Genomic DNA, 22,349 nt, shown 5'->3' on the forward strand with positions numbered 1-22,349 from the left:
GAAAACCTGTTTTTCAACTGCATTGCTTTTGACACACTTCTGAAAATAACATCACATTGTTTCCAATAGCTCAAGAAGAGTAGCACGTACAGTTATTAGATATGGATCTGAAGAGCTTCCGATGTTACCTTAAGAACAGTTCTGCAATCATTAAAATGCTCAAGCTGGATCTATGAGATCAACAAAGTGTGAGAAAGTAGATCAATTTTGAGTACAACCAAGTATCGTTTAGTTGGAAATGTGCAGCTGCAGTTTTGAAGAAAACAAAATATATAGCAAGCACAATGCTTTTATTCAGCTCAAAGTTAAAGCATTTTTTTCCAGCTATCAATTTACAGCTTAAGATAATGGATTTTGGCAGTGTGCAGAGCTGTTAAGTAATGTTTATTAAAATGGATAAGAAAGGACTTAAGAGGTGGTCTGTAAAAGAGAATTTTTAAAGGACCGGTTAGTGGGATAAAGAAATGGCATTTTCTCCTAGAATTGAAGTTTTATATCCCTGGACAGATCATTAATGAAAAAGATTGTGGTGATATCATCTTATTATTTAGTAGTTCGTGAAATGATATGGAAACTCTACCTACAGAGGCTTTTTTTTTTTTTTACCTCTACTGTGAGGCTGAAAAACTTGTGCGTGTTAAATATCTGTCCTGGAGAGAGAAATAATCAGCTGCATTTAAGTTTCCCTTAGTCACAGTACTAGCTTATAATTTGAATTAAAGTGAACATTCCCAGGGTCTATTATTCATTGTGCAGCTCTACACAATAGGCAATAGCTGTGTGAAACTCCGTGCCAAAAGTCATTAAAGTCGCTAGAAGTTTGCATGGACTCAAGGAGATGTTGGGTAAGTGCCAGAAGGTGATATAACTGAGGGCTGTGAAATGAAAAGGAACCACATCCAGCTCAGGATGTCCCGGAGCTCAAAATAGATTTAATAGTGAAGGAATATTTTTATTCCTTTCTAAGCATTTGCTTATGTCCAGTGCTCGAATGTATGCAGACGTGCTGCTGTTGGGGGTGAAGCACAGCATCATGCTCGTTCAGATGTCCTGACCCTGCAGCCCCAACCCACGTGGATGAAATGGACTTCAGTTCTGAGCTTGTGCTGTCAGTCCTCCATCCTTCTGGTATCATCTCTGCCCAAGTTCAGGCATATATCTAAATGTTTTTGGAATACTTTTGAGACAGGGCTAGAGGCATGAGTTAAGTCTTACTGGGTGGGTGTGCATTTATTTGCTGTTTTGAATAGAAGTGCTTTTCAAACCTGTGTGTCTGCTGGCAGGTCACAAAGCTGAAATATCCAAGCTGGCAAGTCAGGGCTCTGCAGGGCTGGGATGAAGGTGTGCCAAGGCACTTCTCCTGCAGTGAGAAGGACATCAGTATAACTAATTCAGATGAGTATTTTATAATAAGCTTTAATGCTGTATGTATCCTCCAAACATTTCCCCATCAAGAAAAAACTAAATATTACTGAGTTTACAAACTGACTTCTATTTGGGCTGGCTGTTTTCACTGCTTTTCATGACCAATAAAAATAAGCATGATGACACTGTTGTGTTGATGTGGCACTGTGTCTGTTTGCATTAAGGAGCACCCTGGGCCCTGTTCTCCCCTGCAGATGTTCCCTGGAGGTCCCCAGCCCAAATGCAGATGGTAGCAAAGAAGGCTGGAGCTTGGCTGAGTGCATGCACAATGCTGTGGAGACCTAAGCAATCTGCATTTCTCTTTCACTGCCATTCAAATTGAACAGAGTCTTTTCCTAAGCTCATTAATACTGACCTTGTAATTGGTTTCTTCTTGTCTCACTACTGACCAGAGCTCTTTTATTAATTTTTTGATCCCCAGAACCATTTTCAAGTTTGGTCGTTGCAGGGGAAATGGCATCGCTCTATTCATGGCAAAAATGGGCACTTCCACAGTTGATAAGCAGAAGTCAGATGGGGGGGGAGTGGAATGGGCAGGACCCAACTAAACACATTTATCTCTTTTTCCTTGTGTTGCAAATTACATACTGATTGCATTATTGCATTTTAGTGTTGTATGAAAGGAATGGCTTTAATACTTCAGATGCTACAGATAAATAGGTAATATCCCTATTTTTTAAATCAAGAAAAATCTACAATTTTTTTTTTATTATGTTCTTTACAGTGGGTCCAACCAGCCTATTCTTTGCTCTTAACCAGTTCTCGGCCCTTTCTCTGTATGTCATCCTGAAATGTTATGGCAAATAGTGAATTAGCACATGAACTTTCCCATAGAGGTGGTGGATACCCCATCTCTGGAGACAGTCAAGGTCAGGGTGGATGGGGCTCTGAGCCCCTGATGGAGCTGTAGGTGTCCCTGTTCATGGCAGGGGAGTTGAACCAGATGGCCTTTAATGGTCCCTTCCAGCTCAAATGATTCTAAGATGATTCTGTGATGATGGAATTGATTCTCACAGAAAAAATTTACTCTGGAGAATTTAGCAGTGCCTTAAATTAGAAAATGTGTTTAGCATGGTGAAGTCTTCATTGTCTGTGTGAGTTATTTCCAAAGCCAGTTTTAGAAGGCTTGAACAAATCAGTGAAAGATGAAATCTGTTCTCCTGATGTATGCTGAAATAAGCATCGGTACAGCTTCAGGATGAGTCTGTTTTCCACGGCTGATCATTGGCTAGAAATCCAGTCATCAATTTGTGCTTTAAAATGGTCATGCTGGATGGTGAATATTCTGAAGTGGAGGAGGGAAAGACTAACTTGCATTATTTTTAGTTAGTGCTGTAAACATTTACAAACAAGCAGTCTGTCTTCAAAAAATGTGGGCATGCCGGAGGTCTTAGGATTTCTATGAGGCTGTTTGAAAAAAGGTTGGACAAATACAGCATTAATTGGACTTCATCTGTGCAATCTGGTTTTTCTGCAGTCTTTCCTTCTTGAATTAAATGATGTGTTCAAACTATTTCACAAATGAAGCCTGAGACAGTGATAACCTTAAAAATTCTGAAGGGGAGGAGAAGAGAGAATTGCATCAGATTGAGTTCTGGACCTCCCAAAGATACGAAGTGTTTGTACAAACAGTCCAGGTTGCTTCCAAGAACGTGGCAGCTGTGATAAATGAACCAGAGGTCTTGAAGAAGAAAACCAAGCAGATGCTGGGTGAACTGCTGCAGTGCACTGCTGCTGCAGAAAGCACTTCAAGGTGCAGCCAGGATGGCTGAAAACAGCTTTACCTCTGCTACAGGGAATGTCACACAGAAACAGATGACTCAGTGGGTACAGAGCTTGGGGGGGAAGGGGGAGGGGATTGGTGGTTTGTTGGTATTTTAGGGCTTTTTGTTTTTGTAGGTTCGAGTGCTGCAGAGGAGGAAGTAGCACCTTGTTGTGACCTCACTGATGCACTAATGGTACAGCAGAGATGGGCTTTGAAGGGAGGATTAAGTAATGCACACCCAAGCTTTCATCATGGAAGGGAAGTTCAAATCAGGGGTTGGAATTTATAAACAGTAGTAAAAAATGGTTGGTTCACAGCTCTGTGGTAATCAGGAATGCACCAGGTTTACACTGCGTAATGGCACCAGTAGAAATAGGTATTTGTTACGTTACTACAGTATTTCATCCTGAATTTATTTCAACTTTTGGGATAATCGTGATTGAAACTACTCAGTGGAAGATGGATCTCACATTTCTCTAATGTAAATCTAATATCATGAGCAACCATGTCCTTGATGCCCAGTTGAGAGGCAGTGAGACACTCTGTCTTTGCAAATGAAATGTATCTATAAATGTAATGAATTCAGTGAATGCAGGATTTTGTTACCTCCTTTCAGTGCCCTTAACATCATCACCTGTTCTGGTTCTTTATGCGGGATTTTTTCTTTTTGCTAGAAGCTGCCAGAACCTGATTGTAAAAGCTCTGACCCACACAACAATCTGCTGAGGTCCTTCTTATCAGCCTGGAGTGTGGTGCGTTCTGTATTCTACGCAGGACTTGAAATACTGCACAAATATTTGGAAACCCTTTGAGACGGTAATGCTTGCTTAATTGAAAATAAATATGTCAATTTGAACAAGCAGAATTAGAGATTTCTGAGCAACATCACTTTTTTGAGTCTTTTGACTCAGAGCACTGAGAAAATAGAAGATAGCGTTGATGGAAATTGCTAATTAAACAGTGGCAATGTGGGTTTCTCCAGTGCCTCTCTACAGCCATTCTTTCTGCATGCCACCTCTGTGTCAGATAAAACGTTTTTGATGAAAAAAATCCACATAGGTAGAAAGTTTAAAAAAATAAGCGAGACTAGAAAAAATAAGTGCAGTCATTGGAAAATACAGTGTGTTCTGAGCCATGCGAGTTTTACACATGGCATTGTCACAAGTTCATTCACTCCTCCAGAAAACAAATGATTTGTTTAGAAGTGAAGTCGGCAGCTTTATGGAGAAATAAATATAACTTTACAACTTAATTACAGTATAAACATTTCTCGTGGCCAAAGTGCCTTTGTTGTTATGGCTGTATTAATCTTGGAGGACACATGGATGTTGGTTTTGGGTCCCCCCTGGGACCTGCTGGGTCCCCCAAGCACGAGGCTGACCCATGCAGCGTGGTGGCCATTTGTCATGGATGTGGCCAAAGCTCTACTAAAAAGTGGAAAGAAAGGGAGAAAGAAAGGAAGGAAAGCCTCTGAAGGGATTCTCTTTTCTTCCTCTGCACACTGTTATTCTCTGATTAATTTACCACAGTGGGACTTTTATCTAATAGTGTTAGCTTGCTGTACGCAAAAGGGAAGAGTTTCACACATCACAGATGCTGGTTAATGCTTGGAGAGGTTTGGTGGTAGAAGTCTTTTCTATGGCAACCTAATCCATTAGCTCCCTATCAGTTATGCCACATTTTTAAGCACCAGACTCTCTGAGAACTGAGGAATCATCTTCATACAACACAGGTAAAAATGGGGTTTAAAATATTCAAAGTTTTTTATAGAGTGTATAGTGACAGACTCAACTAAGTATTTATTCAGTTCTCAATTTGATTGCTTATGCAGAAGAACCCAGAGCATACCTTGCTTTTTGTGTTTTCATAATTCACATACTTCTTTTTGCCATTTGCACATCTGTCTTGGAAAATGTCATTATAAAATGACTGGAGAAAAGCCTGGATTCCCCCTTCCCCCAAGGAAATTTTCAAGCTTTTGAGGGAGCATTAATGTGATTAGCATTGTAATGGTCACATTATCACAGAAGGAAATTCTGACTCGTTCCCAGCACCGTATTCCTGTATTTCCAGCAATCTGTCACATGTAGGATTCCCAAATATGTGTTCTTAGGGGAATCATATTTTTGGAGTATAGGCAATTAGTTGGGGTTTACTTTATTTTAAACAGCTCTTTATGCATTGTTTTAATCTCACTGTATGTATAGCAAGATTTTCCACAGTTGCATGCCCTTCCCTATTTTGTTTTTCATTAGAAATAAAAAAAAAAAAAAAACATACTGCAAAATCATAATTCCTTGACTGCGAGATGTTTTTTAATCCTCTTTACTGTGCACAGACATCACAGCAATGCAAAAGTGGTATTTATGTTGGCATGACGTACAGAAACTTGTGGTACTGTTAGTGCACATGTGGAATAACAGGAGCCTTCAAGCTCCAACCTGCAGATCTGGTGGCTGAGGAGCTCTGTATCTCTATGAGGAATAAACCTATTGCTTCTGTCTCAGAGTTGAGCACCAGCTCACAGAATCTTCCAGGATTCATTGTGTTTTTCAACTGAATTTTCTTTAGATCTAAACCCTCAAAAAGGGAGACCCTGAAATTTTAATCAATTCATAGAGAGCAAGAAGTCCTTTAAAAGTATTTGCGGGTTTACTAAATAGAAATGCTCACTTACAGAGATCAAAAAATGGCTAGCTTAAATGATGCTTGTTTAACATTGTCATTTTTTGCTGTTGTTATTATTATTGAGAGCGTGATATGAGCTGCATCCTGGTTTGAGATGCATTTGAACTTCTATACGGAAACCTGTCTCTTAGTCCAGGAAAGTGAAATCACGGGATATTTCTGCATTGCGGTGGACCCAGTGCTGGGGTGGACATCCCCTGGCAGAGTGAGTCCAGAGCTCTCAGGTTAAAAATTGTCTGGTTCCAGTCTCTGTCTTTCAGCGCATAATGACATCTGGCAGGCGGTGAGGCTGTTTTCCGTGTGGTTTTCTGGAAGGCACGGCTTATTCAGCCACTGTTTAAAACATTTGTGAGGTGCAAACATGTGAACAATTGTGCTTACAAAAAGGTTGGTATTCTGAAAAGTGTTTTCGAAATACACAAATTGCAGACGGTTCTGATGACAGGGAGGCAGTCCGTGCCCAGTGTTTCTCCAGGAGTGCTCACACTGACCTCAACACACCATGGCAGCATGCTGCCTTCCCAGGAACACTGTTGGCATCTTCTTGCAGACATAGGGAGCACTGGGCTATTGGGAATGTTTGGAACCATTCACATAGGCACTCTAAAATTGCTTTTCAAAGGTTTGTAAGAGCAGTTTTTCTAAGTCATTTCTGAGTTTTGGTTATGGGCGTTTCATTTTTTGGTTTTGTTCTTTTTTGCTTTTTTTTTCTTCACTTCTCTGTTCCCATTACCGCTAAGCCAACCACTGTCTTAATTCTCAAGCCACTGTATTTACCATTTCTTTCTTTGCCCTTACAAAGCTTACCACAGCCATCTTTCTTGTCTCTCTTATTCATACAAAAACATGTATATATTTAATGATGGACATATTTAACATATATATTTAACAACCATTAAATGTTAACACAATACATTCATTTAATTACAATACTATCCTGTTGCAAATTTAACATTTTCTTTAAAGACTGTGAAATTCTGGACTGTCTGCTTGCATACTGCTGTGTCAAATCTAACTCCCCTATCCTCAGCTTTTCGTCCCTTTAGTTGTCTTTTGAACCTGTACTGCTTATTTCTCCTATTGGAAAGTCTCCTCTTTTTCTCAGCTTTTCCCCATCTTGCTTTTGGGGATGCATTCACTTCCATGAGTCTACCATTCATTCCATGAGCAGTTTGTTTTCTCTTGTAAGTTCCTACTAATTTGTAGCATTTCCTGGATTCATAGGGTTCCCAGTTCAGAACAAAAATTTGTCTATCAGTGATCTACTCTTAAAGCCATTAACCTTTTTTTCCTGTATATACAGTTGTTACAGAATCAAGCACTTATGACAGCAAAAAGCTCTGGAAGCTATAAAGCATCATGTAAAAATATATCACACTGCAGTTGGTGTGAGTTGGACCACAGTTATACCCACAATTTGGGAATACTAGTTCAGAGTTACGTAGTCCCAAAGTGAAGGGCATGTGGCTAAGCTGATGTTAAACTGTGATGTAATAAATCAATTCCCTCTTATCATAGTTCAGAACAGATCAGATAGAGCTACTTTCAGCCTTTCCAAAGGGAGAAGCAATCCACCAGAGGCATGTGCTTTCTTCTACAGTGCAAACACACATATAAGGCAAACTTCTATCAACTGGAAAACCTTAAAAATCTGTATGCCCAGTGTAATCAGAAATCTTGTATGCCCAGTATAATCAGACAGTCCTGCATGTCCCCTGGTTCCCTGTACAAACAGGCTGCTCAGGGAGGTGGTGGAGTCCTCATCCCTGGAGGTGTTTAGGAAATGTGGAGATGTGGCACTGAGGGACGTGGTTACTGAGCATGGTGGGGATAGGTTGATGGTTGCACTAGGTGATCTTACTGGCCTTTTCTGACCTTACTGATTCTGTGATTATACAGTTCTGTGGTGTAGTCCTTGTAGACTGACATGCTCAGCAGCATCCCAGCCACAGAGGTGGAACTGGTAAGTAGTGCAGTGTGATAACTTGCAAGTTGAGGTGTAAATATATGGTTTGCTAAATGTGTTGGTTCTCTGTCTTTATAAATCTTGTGGACCTTATCTGCCTTTGTTATGTTCTGTTGGTGGAAATGTGTTGATTTCTGACTTATTTTGAAGTTTACTAAAAAAAAATGAGCTCTGCTAGAAATGAGGGTTCTATAAATGAATTGTGAAATTTAAACACCTTTCAAACTGAGGCTGTTTTCTGTATTATCCTTATATCCAGTTTTATTCTGCATTTGGAACAGTTCTAGTAACAGAAGAATATCTGCTGTATGTACACCAGCTTGTCTAAACATAAAGAGTGGGAGAAAAATATTTAAGCAAAAATGTCAAGGTTTTAGTTGCAAACAAACTGTTCACTTGCTCCTTCAAACTTAGCTGCCCATAGCCAGTATGGGACAGAAGAATTGCCAGGGCAGCTATTTGAAAGAAAGAAGGGGAATGGTACCTATTGTTGCCAAGAAAGAGGTGCACCTACTTTTGGAATATTTATGTTGAGCAGTGCTGCTCCATCTTCATCTACCAGTTGCACTAGCCAGTTCTTTTAGCAGCCTGTTTCTGTCTCATGAGTGATTCCTGAGAATTCAGAGTTGTTCACTCTGCTAAATTCACATACTTAGAACTTTTTTCAAACACCAGTCACAGACTCATAGAATATCTCAATTTGGAGTGGACCCATAAAGATCATTGAGTCCAGCATCCACAAAGGACTACCCAAAAATTAGGCCTTATGTCTAATAAGGTCTATTGTCTAGCATTGTCCAGACACTTCCAGAACTCTGGCAGCCTGGGGCTGTGATCACTGCTTTGGCTCAATGAAGAATCTGCATAAGCTAAAGCATATCAGTGATATTGACAGTGGGGTTGAGTGTACCCTCAGCAAGTTTGCTGATGCATCTGTGGGATGCGGTCGATGCACCAGAGGAATGGGTTGCCATCCTGAGTGACCTGGACAGTCTTGAGCATTGGGCCCAAGTGAACTGCATAAGGTTCAACAAATCCATGTGCAAGGTCTTGCACCTGGGTTGCAGCAACCCTCACTACCAATACAACCTGGGGGATGAAAGCATTGAGTGCAGACCTGGGGGTACTGGTGGACGAGAAGCTGGACATGAGTAGCAATGTGCCTTTACAGCCCAGAAAGCCAACTGTATCCTGGGCTGCATCCAAATCAGCATGGTCAACAGGGCAAGGGAGTGATCCTACTCATGCATTTGGTTGAGATTCTGCATAAGTAGCTCACATTCTATAATTTGAAAGCACAATTTATTTATTCTTTGTATATATATACAAGCTTTCTTCAGTATTGAAGTCAATACTTGTCAAGACCCTTTTTTCGTGTCTAAATCATTGCATCATATGAAACTTTTAAACCCTGAGCTCCAAGCTTTATCCTCCGTGCATTCATCATGCATGCTAGGTATGCTAACATGTGCTGCAGCGTCTGAGGTTAAGTTACATTTTCTGTTATTTTGATCATTTCAAATTGGATTGAGTTGAAATCGATATACAGTAATGACATAAGTTAACTGCAAAGTTACGGAAATTTGATATTGAGTTGCTAAATCCATTTGTAGATCAATTATGAATTAATGGAAACAAACCTAAGGCTGCCAGAGAGCCTGCTGGCACCAACTGGATTTTAATTACATCCTACACATTGGTTTGGTTATCCCTACGGCAGACAAAATGAGTGATGAGTGGCACAAATTATCTCTTCCAGATTGATCCTCTTTTCAGATGAGAAGAAAAAATGTTTTGTAATTTATTATTCCCTCCATGGGAAAGGAAATGTGGAAGAAGTTGTGCGGGTAGCAGAGGAAAGAAGGTGAAAGGATATGGTGGCAAAATAAGAAAATCATGTGGAAAGGAGCATGGAAAGGAGTTCAGAAAGGAAAGGAGCTGAATAATGTAGTGTATTATATATACAGAAAAAAATTTAAGATGAGAAAAAAAAATTATTTGCAAGTTGTTTAAAATTTTAGAGATATGTATATAAGCTGATTTTAAGTCATTTCTAAGTCATACTCAGCTGCGGATATTTGAGGTTGTAGACATTTTGGACGGATGCAGAATTTTCTTAGCAACATTACCAAAATCACATTGGTAAGAGTAATCAAGGTTTTATTTATGTAACCCTTCATGTTTATTAGATGTATTATTTAGAAATAAAAATGTTGGACAAAGGTTTAACTTCTTATAAGGTTTTCACTCAACTTGAGCATGCTGTGTTTCATACCAAGAAAGATCAAATCCAAAATCAGAACACCTTTCATTCTTTATTAACCTGCTAATTGAAGAGACCAATGCACAAATTCATTACCCAAATTTGAAAATTAATTTTAAGAAATAACATTACTGCTCTGAGGCATTACTCAGCACAGGAAGCCAAGGAAGCCCTAGTGTTCAGTAATGCCCAGACACAAGCAGCTGACCACCATGCCTACTGCAGAGGAAAACACTTGCATTCTTATAGAGTCCTTTTCAGGTCGTTCAATTCTAATTTACCATCCGCTATCCTAGATTTACCATTTACATTCTCAAATTAATGCTGGAGGTTTGACATAAAACCACAAAGGGGACTGAATTCCAAGTTAAAGCTGAAACTTCAATCCTAATGCTTTTGGCTGTGCTTCGGTGCTGCAGAGCATGTGGTGCATGGGAACACCCACGGCTGGGTGCCCTTGCTATATCTGCACACAATAGACTGAGTTAAGGATGGAATTTCAGCCTGAGCCTTAACATTAATGCAGCATAGTTTTCTGTTGGTTAATTTCTTCTTACACAGCGCTGTTAAAGACAAAAATAAGCCTAAGTCAATCACAAAGTCATTTTCAATTATGCTTACAAGAGTCTTTTGCAAATAATCACAACAGATTATTCTCACCCATTACATCAAAGAAGATGTGAATTTTGGTATCCTTGTTGCCTGCATTTTGCCCTGTTGGAAACTACTGAGGTGTTTGATTACAGATACTTTAATATCTGAAGTCCGATTTTAAATGTGTAATTGATTCCCACTGTATTCCTATCTTTGCTTGAAACTCTGTAGACTAGAATTAAAGAGAACACTGCCTTTTGCCACGCACATGCATTTTTTATTAGCAAAATGAATGCTTTGTCAGTGTTTTTTAGAAATGTCAGCAATGTCAAATCGTTTTTATCTGAAGGACTCGTCGAATGACTCAGGAAAAAGTACCTGGAAATTTTTCAGGACTTAATTGAAGTGGGAAGGATACAGAATTGTGGAGGGAGAGAGAGCTTCTCTCTGCGTGTTCTAAGTGGGTGCTTCAAAAGAACATCAGTCTTAAAATTAAGTGATTGAATCAGCCTTTTCTTCAAAACATCGTTTAAATTCAGTCTTTGATCAGATATTTCGAACACTGATTAGAATAGTAACGCAGCCATTTATCCCCTTGTGAGAAGAGAGGGGTGCTTCTAATCTTTTTTTTTTAAGAAAACTCAAAACTTTGTATTTCTTCCCACGTATTTTCATCTTTTGCATCTTGCACATCAGGCATCTTTGCTTGCAGAGACAGAAGAGATACATATTGGTGAAGGAAAAAACATTGATGGAGGGATATTTACAGCTTTACAGGAGTGTTTCAGATGCTGTTTCAAACTTGACTGCATTTTGCATTTACCCACATGGCATGTCTTGTACCTGCTTTGCCAAACCTGTCTTGCTGCTTTGTGACATAGTCAGTCCTCTTTCGCTTGGGACTAGGAAGCTTTCTGAAGCCACATTTTAAGGAATTACTTGATGGCTGGTAGTCCAGAAACAGCTAACACCGTGTGGTGGAAAGAAGCTGTGTTTGTTTTGTCAGCTTCCTCATGTTTCACATAATCCATCTTTCAGTATAAAAATAAAAATAAAAATAATTCTTTTTGAAGAAGCAACCTTGAGCAGATTGCCACAAGGTAACATTTCCTTTTTAGAACTAAGGGACTTTAACTTCATTCTGTTCTTTGTTCCACCACTGCATCTGTTGCAGTGAATTTATCTGCCTGTACTGATGTTTGATTAGTTAAGTCTGCTTATTCGGTACTGCATAGGAAGCAGTTTAAAGGGCAAACATCCAGCTGCATTCAATTTAATTATATTGAAAGTATTTGTCAAACTTTAAGTTATATGGTTTATACCTGAGAAGCCATCATTTTCTTGATGTCATTACAGTACAATTGTGAACTTCGTATTTCTGATGCCAACTGTAGCAAGCTGAAGTTCTTAATTGGTATTAAACCAATTTGAACAGTATTAGTATTATGAGAAAGGTAGTAATTACAAAGCTTTATGTCATCATGACATACTGTTTGTCTATATGGCCACTGATGCTGCTGCCTTCACTCTGAACATAAACTTCCATATATTCCTTACACACATTCAGGCTGAGATTTCTAACATCCCTCTTACCAATCTTTTCCTCCAAGCTTCTATGCTTAGATTCTTTGCCTAGGTTTTCCTTCTCATGCAATAAAGTTATTCTAGCATGGTTAGAGAGAAGGAAAGTCAATGTTTTTTTGTGGCACTCTGTCTCTCCCTTCATCTTCTGAACTTTCCATACAGACAGTGAAAACAAATGATTGTAACTGCACTCCAGAACTCCTGTCCTCTCCACTCATAAAGGCAGCCTGCATTAGCCTAGTATATGTCTATAAATACCTGGGGGAAGAGTGCAAAAAGGATGGAGCCAGGCTCTGCTGAGTGTTAACCACTGTCAAGACAGGAAGCAGTGGGCACAAACTGGTACACATAGGAGATTCCCTCTGAACACCAGAAACACTTCTGTGTTGTGCAGGTGGTGGAGAACCACAGGCTGTCTAGAGGCTGTGGGATCTCCTCCTTGGGGATCTTCCAAAGCTGCCTGAACATGGCCCTGGGCACCCTGCTCTGGGAGTCCGTTCTGGAGTCAGTCAAGGAACGACTGGATGTTGTGTTGAGGGACATGGTTTAATGGGAGCTATTGGTAATAGGTGAGCAGTTGGACTGGATGATCTTTTAGGTCTTTTCCAACCTTGATGATTCTATGAGTCAGTGGACCCAGAGGTCCCTGCCAGCCTCAGCCATCCTGTGGATCTGTAGGGAACAGTAGCATGTGAGCAGTTTAACTCTGCTTTAGCTCTAGCTTAGATCTTAATCCTAACCTCATAGGGGTTAAGATGTTTTTAACAAATCATGAGATCCTCATACAGAGACAGGACTTCAAAAGTATTGCAAAAGGTTTTAAAAAAGTAGTAGGAGTTGATACAGCTGATGCATTTTGTCCTGTAAGGTTTGCTTATGTCAGTTATGCTAGTATTTGAAGATGACTTTAATAGGAAATAGCACTTGTTCCCAAGGCTGTCTTGCAAATCAGGGATGCTAACTTCTTGAATGGAGCTTGGTGACTTTGTAGTCTTGTGTTACCATTCTGATGCAATACGTATTTTTTCTGGACACAAGGCACTGTTTGTTAATATGTAAGTCAGTCATCAGTTACAAAGTGTAGTTTTAGACAGGATTCAGACAAATATTGCAAGACTTCAGGTACTTGAGGGTCTGGAATAGTTATAGCAGGTTTTGCCGTTTACATCATCTGAACTTTTTTATTCTGTGTTTGTGCAGAAAAATTGTTCCTCGTTCCACCCTTTCAGGTAAAGGACAGCTGTGAAGCAATTTTCCATTCTTAAATTTCCCACAGGGCAAAAATTGATGATGCTATTTTGAAAAGATGATGATTTTTTAAAGAATGTTGCATGTTAATGGGCTAAGAAATTACACAAAACAGTGATATTGACACAAAATAATCATATTGAAAGCAAACAAAACTTTGGCTTAAGATAGATAGAAGCCTTCCTCATTCACTTTGCGGATCAGATTTTGACTTTAAATTCTACATTACGTGGATTTTGTGAACTTTTTTGTTTTTTACTTATTTTTTTCTGATTGTTTGCTCCCCACATCTTTGTGAAAAGTCTGGGCCGAAGGGGAGCTACCACACTAAAACTGACTGTAAGAGGTGATTGTGTTGTTCTGTGAAACATTAGAAATATGTGCTTGATGCTGATACAAAGGTGAAAGAGGTATGATTAAATGACAGGTTGCAGCATTGTACTTAGAACTATAACTAAGTACGAATGTGATAACAATTGCATCTAGGATCTGGATGTAGTTTTACCACTAGTACCCATTGCCCTGAGATCCCCAGATCACATGGTGCAGGTAGGGACCACGGCGGGTAAAGGGAAAGGAAGCCTGATGACATGGAGTTGAAATGCCCCGTTCTCTTTTCTGAAGGCTCATTGTCCATAGAACCATTTCTTCCCATGTCCTCCAGTGGAAATGGCACTGGCCACTGCTTGAGGTACACACTTATGCTCCGGGATTGCTTCACATCTAAGGGTTTTGTTGTTTCTCCCAGACCATCCCAAATCTTGTTAGTTGCAGTCCTAACCCATAAATGTCTCTGTTTCACTGTGTCCCCATTCTTCCCTCAAGGAGGCTGAGGGAAGAATCACCCTCTTCCAGTATCAGAAAGGTGCTTACAGTGAGAGTGGGGCAGGTCTCTTCTCACTGGTCACAAGTGACAGGACAAGGGGAAATGGTCTCAAGTTGCGCCAGGGTAAGTTTAGGTTGGATGTTAGGAAACACTTCTTTACAGAAAGGGTAGTCAAGTACTGGAATAGACTCCCCAGGGAGGTGGTTGAATCAATGCAGTATGCATTTAAACCTTTGGTGAGCTGGTCATTAACCTGGCAAAACACCATTCACATTCTGATTGGTTTCATTTTTTGCTGAGTTAGCGAGCTGAATTTGGCCCCAGCAAGAAGCCATGCTGGCTAGCATGGAGGTGCAGGGCTATATGTCCAGTAGCAGGGGAGTGGGAAACAAGGGCAGCCTTTGGTGACAGCAGGCTGTTTTGTTAAAGCATGCTCTCAATGAGGCCAGAAGTACTGTGAATGTCTTATAAGAATGTCGTACATTAAAACTGTGCTGTAAAAGCTTTAATTTCTGGTAGTCTCTTCTTGTGGATACCTACACATTACTGAGGTTAATCAACATGAGATATAGGATTCTTTCTAGTTACAGAGTTGATCTACAAATGCAGCTGCCTTTCTGCATGATTTTTTTTCTGTTTCAGAAGGAAGATTCTGCAAATACAGAAATGGCTGAAAGACTGTCGCTCCGGAAGAATCGCTTCATGCATTTCGCATCACTGGAGTATGAAGGAGAATATTACATGACGCCACGAGATTTCTTGTTTTCAGTAATGTTTGATCAAGTGGAACGTAAGTTGTTTTCTCATCATTGTATTTGTGAGGGAAAAGGAACTCTTGAAGTCCCCTTGAAAATGTAACATACAAATCACTGGGACAGGATCCGTTATCTGACATAAGTCATCTGAAGCCAGTTTATAGACATTGGGCATTTGGATTCTCACAGGCACCACCCTGTGCACTGGTGACATGCTGATCATTTTGAAATGTGGTGACTGAAGGATGGCATTACGTCTCTGCATAATTAGCGTGTCTGATCAGTATGTAGTTCCTCAGTTACTTACTTAGTAAGACTGTGACTGTGCTCATTCCATTCCTGTCCCTGTTATCTGTCTGTCTGCTTTACCAGAAAGTACTCTGTGACCCCCTTTCTCCCAGTGATGGGAATATGTGTAATGAAGGATGGAGCTCAGCACTACATTTCTGATTTCACATCTCTTCAGGTTGATAGAAGACTTGGATAAGAGCAAATCAAAACTGTTTGCAAATTAAAAAAAAAAATAAAAATCCTTCTAAAAGTGTGTTCTCTGGGGAGGAGCTTGAAGCAGCACACAAACACAAAGTGCATATGTTGTTGTCCTCGTGGTCTTCTGATCTCATTAATCTGCCCTATTCCTTAAGCTTCTGTATCCTGACATTTCCATGTTAGAATGTGGGGTTTTTTTTTAACAATGTTATGTTTTCACACACGCACAAAAAAAGGCTTTTATAGCTTTCCCAAGAATATATTACTTAAGAGAGGTTCTGAAATGCTAATTTCCCTGAGTATCAGGTTCACTCAGAGGACCATTGCTCATTACTACATCTGCAGAGGGAAAGAGGGGGAATACCAGGCTCTAATCATTGATTGCAAGCTGGTCTGCACATCCTAACTGACCCATGGAGCGTGTTGTATAGGCAAAAGCTATTCACAACCTGCAGTGCTCACTGCCCATCTAGCAGGGACATCAGCATCACTTGAGGATATCGAGAGGGAAATACAGAAGAGAATTCAGAGCTCTGTGGAAAGACAAAGAGAAAGAAGGAGGCTTGGATAAGCTGTTATTCGAGCCCACGGGAAACCTGGAGCAGAACAGAGTTTACCGAGCTGCAAGTGGTCCAAGAATAGAACACAAGAACCTGTAATAAAAAGGAGTTATCTTGTGTCTGCAAAAATCTATGGTTGATAAGGATATGTGGCTTCCCTGCTGACATACAATTTCTAATATTATACAAGGCTGAAAATAAATCCTTAGAAGGACTATATGACCTTGAGAGACATGAAGATTCTCAAAATAGCATATTTTTATAATATATGGCAAGTGGAAGGAGAGTTTTTCCCTTCAAATTTTATGCCAGTAAGTTAAAAACCTAGAAGGGATTTTCTTTGGAGTTTCCCAGCCTGAAATAGTGAAAGACAGTGGGTACTAAATTTTTCAGTGTTGAAGATGTGGTTTTCAAACAGTAGTCTGTGAAAACAAGGTTAAAGAAAGAAGTGTTTTTCAGTCTTAGCTCTTCATGCATATTAATTGGTTATTCTAGCTAAAATGGTGTACGTGCAGATTTTTAATGAAATGAAATGTGGATAAGATCGATTTGCAATGCAGCCGTGTTAATTTCTGTTACTTTGCTAATGTAAGTGGGAAACGGCTTCAAATAGAAAAGAAAAATAATGACAAGAAAAATACGTGAACAAAAAAATCTTGGCGCCAACACATACAGCATTTCAGGTGGATGTCAGGTTTACAACAACGGCATTGTAGATTATTGATAGAAAAACGTTAATGTGTGACTCTAATGCTCCATACGGTGTTTTGAATATTTTAAAGTCACTTGTTCATTTTCTTGCAGAGAATTTCCTGGGAGAAAAATAAACAGACATAGCTCAAGCCTGTCTCCAGGTATATTAAGGGTAGACCAGGATCACAGAGTCATGGAATCATTAAAATTGGAAAATACCTCTGAAGTCATCTAGACCAACAACCGACCCATCACCACCATGCCCACTAAATGGTGAACATTGTACCAAAGCAGCAATTACTTTTGGAAACTTTTGGCTTGTATTATAAAATTAATTCCTTTTTAAATCTTGAGCAATGGTTTTAAAAAGGAAAATGGGCATGCCAACTCTAATCCTAGACATTTCTTTGCTTACTGACAGGGTGAGATGTAAATTGAAAGTGTGACCCTGCATGCAAATGCTGAACTTAAAGCTCCAATGATTTTACTGTTTTCCACTTACTTTCTGTTAATGACTCATAAAAAAAATCTTACAGATTTTGATGCCCTTAAGCATTCATCTTCATAAATATTTGTTTGCAAATTATTTGTTTTAAGGTTGTTTGTGATACATACTACAGGAGGCGTAGCTCCATCCAAAATCTGTTCTCAAGTTTTGTTTCTGCTGTCTTTCTTGCAGACTGTAGCCCAGAATATATGATCAGCCCCATAGAAAAGTAATGCGTTATCTCAAATACAGTCTTCACAGCAGATTTAGAAAGTTGTTTAATTCTAACTATGTTGGACCAATGCAGAAAGCAGCTTCCAAAATGGTGGATTCCCTACTCAAAGCAGTCTGCTGGTTGTTCTGACACTTCCCAAGGTCCAACTGAGACTGCTGACTGCAGCAGGGAAGACAGCATCTCAGCAGGACTTCTGTGCATCATAAACAGTATCTTAAACATGATCCAGAAGCACCCAGTGCTAATTCTGAAACACTGATGTCAATGCTCTTGTTGAAATGTAGTCAACAATGAGCATTCATTTCTTTGGGGAATGTAGGAATGATAGTGCACATTACATCCTGGGTTAGAGGTCAACATTGATAAAGTATCCGTTAAAGGCTGCAGACAAAAAATGAATTGCTGGGATAATTGAGAGCTGTTGTTACATTTTTCTGTGACGCTTATGAAGATGGTATCAAAGGTGCCGAGATGCCACATAGGAAAGAAACAGCTGTGCTCTCTGAAGACTATATTGTGCTGTCTTCTACATTTTATGGAAAAACAAGCTTCTGACTTACAGTACTCTTCTCTTTGCATACCCTCTCCAGTTTTCCCTCTTCACAGAGCACTTCCTTAGTTTCCTACAGAGATGTGGTCTTGTTTCTTCTACAAATACTTATTTTTCTTGCTTTTTTCCTCACAAACATTTTTATACTTTTTTATTCTTTGCTTTCTTTTGTCTGTCCTTTTGCAAACTAATGGAGTCCATTCTCACTTTTATTTCTCCCTTGTTTCTTTTGTTGCTGCTGTTTTTTAACCAAATCCCTAATGGGTGTATGTGTGAGTCTCCTGTAAGTGTACACAACGTTGACTTGTGGGCAGTGCTGGAAGAGTGGTGGCTTCTGTCTTCTGCAGTATTTTCAGACAGGAGAGTGAGGAAGAACACGAGGCTTTTGGTTTGTTCTGTGAATCAATCGCAACACAAGGCTGGGCAGTCGCTGCCAGCCTTAGAACTGGAGATCTTGGAGCATGGGGAGGTACTTGTCACCATCAAAATGTGTTCCAGAAATGGCTACAAGGGAAGAAAATGTACCATTTTGACTCTAGAAGTCATGTGAAAACAAAACGGCCCATTTTCTTTCCAGCAGAGATTATTCAAAACTCATGCAGTAACTTTAACATTAGGCAAATATGCCAGTTTTATTTTGGTATTGAAGGAGAGATGTCTGCTCTGTGCTCAAAAGCAATTTCTAACCACTGGTCTAAATGCTCTTATTTCTCATTTTTACATCTAAGCTGTAATTGCATTTTGTCCTCTCAGCTGTGATTAAGTGTCTTCAAACTAGAAATTAAGTTCTCTGGCACAGCCACCCAGAGAGCTGCAGGTACCCCATCCCTGGAGATGTTCAAGATCAGGTTGGTTGGGGCCCTGGGCAGCCTGAACTGGTGGGTGGCAGCTCTGCCCTGCCCAATGCAGGGTGTTGGATCTTGGTGGACATTAAGGTCCCTTCAAGTCAAACCATTCTGTGATTCTAAGATGTAAGAGTTTGGAAGAACCGTAATCCTGTTTTTATTTGCTTTGTGTAAGTTACACTGGATGCTGGAGGTTTCCAGGCTGAAACTGCAGTTACAGTTAAATCTGTGAACTTTCATTTAATTTACTGAAGACAGAAAACCCTCTCAACTTATGTACTGACATAGTTTCCAAATGGGAACTGAGAAATGAAAGGAAAACTTTTGGCACAAGGATAAACTTCTCTTCTTATCTCAGTTGCCAATCCTTTATTTTGCCAGCAATTGCATTTATCCCTATAACATTTAGTCTCCTGCTTTTGTTGGGTCCTAAAGAGAACATCAGCTTTAGGCCAAGGTTTTGGGAATAGAACTTGAGGACTTTACTGAAGAAAGCATGCAGACTCAGGTCAGGATTTTCAGTATTTAATTTACTGAAGTCCTCCAAAATCTGTGCAATACAGTGCTGTCTAGGTGGAACAGAACCATTTAGCCTTATTTTGTATGACTGGCGCTTAAAATGATTTCATATGTCCGGTGATGTGTATAAGAGTGGAAGACATAGCCAGTGAACTCTACTCTTTTTCTTATAACTGTTCAGTTTAGTGATCGTTTCCAGAGGGAATGTGAGCTGTCACCCATCCATCTCAGCCAGCTGGCATTGCAGCAAGTGAACATAGACCAGCAATGTTGCCTGAGAAGCATGGAAGGAGCCAGCTCTGCCTGGCTGCTTTGCTTTCACCTCATGCTGCCTCCCTCCCCAGTGCCAGCACAAAGCATTGCACAGCCACATGCTGAACCCAGCTAAGGAACTCGCTTTGGTTAAAAGGAGTCATTTCTTCCTGCTGGCTTTTTGAAGTAAAGCACTTCTCCAGTTTGCTGTGTTTGCGGTTCTTCAGTTGCTCCTGGGGATGCTGGACATGGAAAGGCACAGAGGCAGGTCCATTGCTATGGCCAGATTAAAACCCTTAAACAAGCTCTCCACGAGTTCCTGAGCAAGCAGCAGCTTCTCAGTTCTGCTCCTGCACCTCTTGTGCTGAAGCACGTAACTCAGGGATAGCTAACCTTCGAAACACCTCTAAAAAGTGACAACACTGAGCAATGTAACTGTGCACCAAGAAACATTGCTGAGTTTGATCACAGCGTTGTGTTGTTTTATTCCTATTCAGACATAAACTCTCACGTGGGAGGAAAACTAAAAATAACAGCCCGCATGAAGAACAGAATGAGAAGCAGTCCTGCTTTGATTTGGGAATACTGGTCCTTGCCCAACAGCCCTGGGGTCTTTTACTCCCTGGTGATTTTCACTGGAGAATTGCTGCATAATCATCTCTTCTTGGTTCTTAAGCACGATTCAATTTAAAATAAAGTAGACATCGTGGTTTGTAAACCAGATAAATAGTTGGATTGTCGGTGCTGCATCAGGAGTGCTGGATATGGAAAATACCAAAATGTTTTGGCTGTGTCCAGATTGTCAAGTGAATTCCTGAGTGATGAATTCCTGTACGCAGTTGGGTGGTATTTATTACTGAAGAAAAAATCTTAGGTGTGTTCTTTGACAGAGTTGCACAACATGCAATAAATTATGATTTATTATGGAACAATTTTGCTGATAAGGGAACAGATGAACTGTAGTGCAAAGATACCAACTGTCATAAAATCCAACCCAACTGATCTTGAACCCCACTTAAGAGACCTTGGTTCACAAGTTCTGCTCATTTGCTTTCTGCTGCGTAGATCTCTCTGTTACTCATTTTCTTTTATACAGGCCAAAAATTGCGAAATCTGGGCATTCCTATTGATAAAATCACACCTGCAAATTTATTTACTGTCAGGGTGATAATGAAGAAAAATATTTACTGTCTTTCCATTTAAGGAGAACAGGCTGATAACAAATGCAGAGTTTTGTGACAGACGTATTTTGTTTTGCATATTGACATAGCAAATGTCTTTATGAAGGAAGAATGGTTTCACACCAAATCACCTTTGTAAATATTTGCTTAAGTTTTTACCATTAGTTGTTTTACAGCAGGAAAGGGACACCTTTTTATCAACAAAGGCATCAGTGAATGAAATCTGGTATTCCATACGATGTCTGGGCTGGCTTAAAACACCTATTGCAGTGTTTTGTATGGGTAACTTGGAACATCCCAAATGTATCCTGGCCTTCAGTATTTCACATTTGGGGTTTGGGCATTCCCAGTTATGGGCCATGTAATCTCATATGAAAACACTGCTACTAAAGGATGTGCAACAAAACATTGCAAAACCAGCAAGCTCTTCTGGATAATCTATTGGAGGCTAATCCAAAGTGCAATATTTGATGCAGTGATGATATAGTGAAAAAGTGGTTGTGGTCAATCTACTTATGATGTAAAAGTTCCTCAGTGTCTAGTAATATCTATTAGGAATAATATGAATTTACATCAGAAAGTTGTATTTTTAAGATGACAAGTATAAGAAGGATAAGTCTCAGCTGATTTACACTGAATTTTCATTGAAATATGGGAGTATTTTTAAAAGACCCTTCCAGTTTCATACAACCTTGTGTTTAATACAGTTATGTGTCCTTAGCCTCAAATTCCAGATTTTCCAGCCAATGTTACGTTAGAGTTTCTTCATGGAAATATAATTTCTGGTATGCTGATACTGTGGAACAAATAAGAAGATCTGTATGAGATTTTGGATAGAACTACAGATACAAGAATGTTTCAGAGAATGAAGATTTTGCAGTGCATTCTGTCTAGACTGTGTTTACATTAATTTTTTTGGAGAAGATTATACTATTAGCTTGGAGAACCAAAGATTGTGGGGAGATTTCATTGCTGCCTTTTAGTACATGAAGAGAGCTTACAAGCAGGAGGTGGACCACGTTTTTACACAGTCTGATAGTGATAGGACATGAGAGAAAGGCTTTAAACTGAGAGGTGGAGTTTTAGGTTGGATGTTAGGAAGATATTGTTTACTCAGAGAGTGGTGAGGCACTGGCACAGCTGCCCAGAGAGTGCCCCATCCCTGGAGGCACTCAAGGCCAGGTTGGATGGCATGCTGGGCAGCCTCAGCTGGTGGATGGAGCTCTGCTCATGTCAGGAGTGTTTGGATCTGAGTGAGCTTTAAGGTCCCTTCAACCCATACCATTCTATGATTCCCAAAATATCTTTCTCTTTCAAGTAGAAAACAAAAATTCAGGCTAGTTTGTCTCGAACCATGCAATAAAGTCACTTACAGAGAAGTAGGTTTTGCCATGTCATTGTACAATAGGCAGGTGCCTTTGAAC

At 39.8% G+C, this 22,349-nt stretch overlaps 1 protein-coding gene across 1 annotated transcript in view; it reads left to right on the forward strand.

Annotated features, from left to right (window-relative positions):
• MICU2 (mitochondrial calcium uptake 2) overlaps nucleotides 1-22,349 on the forward strand; it is a 125,839-nt gene that overhangs the window by 51,979 nt on the left and 51,511 nt on the right. The window contains exon 2 of the mRNA XM_072343597.1: nucleotides 15,002-15,149. Coding sequence (XP_072199698.1) covers nucleotides 15,002-15,149 — 148 coding nt within the window. The remainder of the gene's footprint in view (nucleotides 1-15,001; nucleotides 15,150-22,349) is intronic.

The sequence above is a fragment of the Excalfactoria chinensis genome, chromosome 1 (genome assembly GCF_039878825.1).
Source record: "Excalfactoria chinensis isolate bCotChi1 chromosome 1, bCotChi1.hap2, whole genome shotgun sequence".
Lineage (NCBI taxonomy): Eukaryota > Metazoa > Chordata > Aves > Galliformes > Phasianidae > Excalfactoria > Excalfactoria chinensis.